This window comes from Elephantulus edwardii, unplaced genomic scaffold, assembly GCF_000299155.1.
Source record: "Elephantulus edwardii isolate Elephantulus edwardi_28Jun2011 unplaced genomic scaffold, EleEdw1.0 scaffold00130, whole genome shotgun sequence".
Classification (NCBI taxonomy): domain Eukaryota; kingdom Metazoa; phylum Chordata; class Mammalia; order Macroscelidea; family Macroscelididae; genus Elephantulus; species Elephantulus edwardii.
The window spans coordinates 2,620,001-2,625,061 of NW_006399880.1; the positions used below are offsets into that span (position 1 = coordinate 2,620,001).

The 5,061-nt window shown below is 46.7% G+C and overlaps 1 protein-coding gene across 1 annotated transcript in view; it reads right to left on the reverse strand.

The window, feature by feature from the left end:
• Positions 1-2,294: 2,294 nt before the first annotated feature.
• The window catches only part of MYOZ3 (myozenin 3), a 20,067-nt gene continuing 17,300 nt past the window's right edge, over positions 2,295-5,061 (reverse strand). Inside the window, exon 7 of the mRNA XM_006893746.1 lies at positions 2,295-2,463. Coding sequence (XP_006893808.1) covers positions 2,295-2,463 — 169 coding nt within the window. The remainder of the gene's footprint in view (positions 2,464-5,061) is intronic.

Sequence of the window (5,061 nt, forward strand, 5' to 3'; positions counted from 1 at the left end):
ACAGTAATAGTTATATGAGCTCTAGCATTGCTTGAAGGGGCCCTGATGGTATAGAGTATTATGTGTTAGGCTGCTAACCTAAAGGTTAGAAGTTTGAATCCAGTGGGGCAAATCCACTAACAGCTCTGTGAGAGAAAGCTGGGCTCAGCCTTGTGAGTCAGAATCAACTCAGTGGCAGTGTTTTGTTTTTTGAAACATTGATGGAACTCCCTTATGTATATCCTGCATGGTGGCTTACAATGTCCCTCTACAAGGAGCCTTAGTCTTGTCTTTGCCATGGAGAAATGGAGGCCTAGAGATGTGAAGTGGCTTGTCCAAGGTCACAGTGGCAGAGTCAGAGTCCATCTCATCAGGATGAGACTGTGCTCGAAACTCTAAGGCAGGCATCACTGAACTCACTCCAGTGTGAATGGGCATTGGTATGACCACCTAATACAGTGAAGAGATTCTCATTACAATTGGGTGGTTTCTCATCCAGTTTTGCCCATGGACAAGCCTTGATGTCCATATCTGTAAGATGAGGATTGTGCTGGAGTTAGGTTTTGGGGGTGTAGAGAAGCTCCAGCACTCAGACACTCGAGAAAAGGGAGCCATCATGGCCATCAATATCATCGTCATCACTTGAACTGAGAAGCATTGCTTTCTCCTTTTTCTAACTACTCTTGGCGATGGTGACGGGGAGAGACCTGCTCAGAGTGGGGGAAGGAAAAGAGGAGCTTGTCAGCCCTGTGAGAAAGCTGGCCCTCCCCTTTCCATGTCCTCCTCCCTCGTCCTGCTCCATCCTTTGCAGACCTTCTGGCTCCCAGTGTTCCTCTTCTCCATTCTGATTCCCGCACAACAACCTGCAAGATCCTTCAAACATGTGGCCCAAGAGCACCTAACTTAGAAACTGCCCTATTTCCTCAGTAACAGCCCAGCCCCACCCTGGCCCTCTCTGCCTCCTCTCATCCAGCCCTCTTCCTTTCTCAGAACCCACTGACACAACTCTGCACACCTGTGCACACCTGGCTGCACACCTGTGTGGCTGCGCACCTGTGCGGTTGCTCCACTGGCCTCCCCTCACCTGCCTCCCCTCTTCTCCAAGGCCCTGCTCAGTTCCTCTGGGAAGCTTCTCAGAACCCCAGCTCTCACATGGGGTCAGGGGCCCTATGCTGCACCTTCCTCTACCTCACAGCACTTTGGCCCTTGGCTGACGGTACATGTTCGGGAACTTCAGCTGACCCATTGCTTTACAAATGTCTTTTCCTCATCTAGTTTGATTCCCAAGGACTAGCATAGGGTCCAGCACATTGAAGGTGATGGGCACATGTTCACAGCACAGACAACTGCCTCTCAGCAAAGGGAGAAACATTCTACTCATCACAATCAAGCACTATTCAAGGTGCTGCCAACAAAAGATTGGTTATTTGAAATCCACCCAGAAGCTCCGGTGGGAGAGAAGACTTGTGGTCTGTTCTCTTGAAGATGAGAGCCCAAAATCTACTGCCATCTGACCCACTGTGATAAGGCCGTAAATCTTAATAGGAAGACGCTCCCCTTCTTTCTCTTGAGGAGTGGTTGTTGGATTCAAACCACAGACCTTTTGTTTTATAGCCCAACATGTAATCCACCATACCATCAGGGCTCCTTCCTGAGAAGACTCCAGCCTAGGACAGAACTACTACGTCCCATAGGGAGCTCTGGTAGTCTAGTGGTAAGAAGCTGCACTGCAGTCCCAAAGGAACAAGGCTCAAATCTATCTGCTGCTCCTCAGGAGAAGGATGAGCCATCTCCTCCCTTGCAATTCACTGCCTCTGAAACCCAGCTGAAGGGTCACCTATGAGTCAGTTCTGACTTGACATAGCAACAAGTATGCCCCATGGGATCTCTATGACACAAAACAACAACAAAGGCAGCCTGCTGGTTGTCTCCTTGTCAGAGAGTATAAGCTGGAGCAATGCGGTGGGGGTCGGAAGGAGGGGGAGGTGGGTTCCATCAGTGGTTTGGGCCCCAAATTGTGGGTATATTAAGCTGGAATCACATGGGAAAGTTCCTTACTAGTACAGAAGCTCCAGCTGAGAGATTCTGGGGCTGACAGTCTGTGGCGGGGCAGACACTTGTATTTGAAACAACACCCCCTGGGGATTCTGATGCACAACCACTTTTGGAGACCACTGAATGTTGTGACTTTTCAAACCATTTGCAGCGAGGCTTTATGTGTGAAGACCTTTTCTAAATTGTGAAGTATTATCCACAAGACTGGTCTCCTGGTGTTACAGGAGCCCCAAGACTGGGAGTTACAGATTCAGGCTGGGCTACAGCTCCTCAGACTCCGGGAGGTGGCGGACCCAGCCCTGGGCCACTCTGTTGAAGCTGGGTCGGCGACGGAGGAGTTCCAAGCCACTGAGGGGCTCCAGAGCAAAGGGTGTGGCTGCCCTGGGGATGATCTCCCCAAAAAGGGGTCCTCCAAATGGCACCGGTGTCCTGGGGAAAGAAGAGAAACAGGAAAGGGGGGCTTTATGGGGAAATGATGACAGAGCTGAGACATGCAGCTTACTGCATGCAGCCCCCCTCCCTGCTTCTCCCTGGGCCTCAGTTTCCCCTTCTATCCAGCATATATTTGTCTTGCCTTTGATAAGATTCTCTCATACTGCTTATTCCCAAAACTACCACAGGAGAAGAGGGTTAATGCTTAGGAAATGCTGATGTCTCAGCATTAGCACTGCCTTGTCCTCGGCTTAACTCCAGGTTCTCAGAAGGAGTAAGGGTGGAAGTAGAGTTTTTCCTTCCATTCACCATCTCTCCTTGGAACACTATGTAGACCCGTGAGTGGGGGAGAGGGTAGGAGGTGGTAACGGACACTGAGAATCAGGGAAATGACAATTACAGCACACATGTACTGTTTTTCATCCAAGATAATGGCAAAATGAAGTAATTTGATGATAGGGCAAAGTTGGTGATATGATGAGGACAAGATTTTACTTATGTGTGTCTAATTAGAGATGAATTAATGCTTCTACCTTAGAGGTATAGAGCACTGTGGTGGCTTAGTGGTAAGGAACTGTACTGCCAACATAAAAGTATGCTGTGAGAACCCCCCAGCTTGCTCCATGAGAGAAAGATGGGCAGTCTCCTTCTGTGCAATTAATTGCCTCCGAAAAACTTGCTGGGGGGTCAGCCATAGGTTGGTTCTGACTCAATGGTATACAGTAAAAATGGCAACAACCTTAGAGGGGGAAGGAATAAGAAAAGAATTAATGCCCTTAATTGTGGTGTTAGTGAAAAGTACTGAATACACTATAGACGTCCAAAGGTGTGCCTGGTTCAGACCATGGTCTTTTCAATCACTTGCTATGCATCTGAGAGCTGGACAGTGAATAAGGACGACAGAAGAAAAACTGCTGTCTTTTAACTATGGTGTTGGTGAAGAGTACTGAATATTTCATGGACTGTCAAAAGAACAGAGGGGGAATTAATCATGGAGCTGTACAATTTGATGGATGGGGATGTGTGAGGGAAATTGGAAGAATCTGTAAAATAAAAAAAGAAATACAAAAAAGTAAACTTTTTAAAAAAAACTTTTATGTTTAAAAGTTCTTTTTTAAAAAGAACACAGAGAGATCTTTTGGAGAAAATGCGCTCAGAGTGCTCCTTGGAGGCAAGGATGGATGACAAATCTTTGTCTCACGTACTTTGGGGCATGTTGCTAGGAGAGACTATTTCTTGGAAAGGGACACCATACTTGGAAAGGTGAGGGGTCAGTGAGAGAAATAAAGACCCCCAGTGAGATGAATTGACACAGTGACTTCAGCTATGGGCTCCTCTAGTGTGTCAGACATGATGAGGATGGCACAGGACAGGACAGAGTTCAGATCTGTGTCTCATAGTTGTACTTAACTCAAGTGGCCAAAAGAACAAACAAATCTATCTTGGAGGAAGTACACCCAGAGAACTTCTGAGCATTGCATTGTGGCTGCTTCCCACTAGGCCGTGAGAGCTCCTAGAACACTTTTTTAGAAGTACGGACGATGAGACCGCTTCTCATACTTCAGGCATGTTGTAAGGAAGGGCCAGTCCCTGGAAAAGGACACTGTGCTTGGAAAAGTGCAGAGTCAATCAAAGAAAGGAAGACCCTCAACAAGATGATTGATGCAGTGATCACAAGAGTAACTTAAGTACAGCAGAGGTGTGAGGAGTGAGGGCCGGGCAGGGTTTCACTCAGTCATCCATGGGCTTGCTGTGACTCTGGGCTGACTTGACAGTGCCTAATGCCAAGATGAGGGAGGGAGAAGTGATTCAGTGCTGGAACCTTCTATGTGCATATCCTTCTATGCAGGAGACCAGCATTCCATTTCTGGCCAAAGTACCAGAAACACGGAGCTTGCATGCTTCTACAATGATAAACAGGTTTAAGTGGAGCATTTAGACTAAGATTAAGGAGGAAGAAAGGCCTGATAATGTCCTTCCAAAACCCAACCAGTGAGAACCTAGGACAGCAATCTTGCTGCAAGTGGGACCACCATGAGCTGAGGGCCAGCTCAGCTGTAGCTGATAACAACCACCTTGACAGGATCTTGTTTGCCAGAAAACGTGTGAATCCTGTCACCTCCAGGCACAATGCATGTGCACGTGTGCACAAGGGGACGGGTCTGAGCTCTGTCTTGGAATAACAAGGAACAACCTGGGTCCATTAGCAGATGAATAAACAAGACAAATGCAGAAAAGTTACATGGCAGAGCACTACACACAATTTAAAATGCGTGCACAGACCTATGCATACCGAGTAGGGTCGATTTCATCAGAATGATGCTGAATGAAAAAAGCAACTTAATGAAAGAAACAGTATTGAAAAACCATACATGCATAGACATTCAGTTATGCCTCTTACAGAGATATGTAGCCATCCATTAAAAAAGTTCTGGAGACAAGCACACCAATCTGACAACAGGTTTTTAACCTGGGGAGAGAACTGAGGGTAGAAGACATTGGAAAAAAGAGAGGCCTAACTTTATCTGTAATTGTCTTTTCTTTAAAAAAAAAAATTCTTATGTGATTTAAAAACATTTTTTTCATTTATTTTTT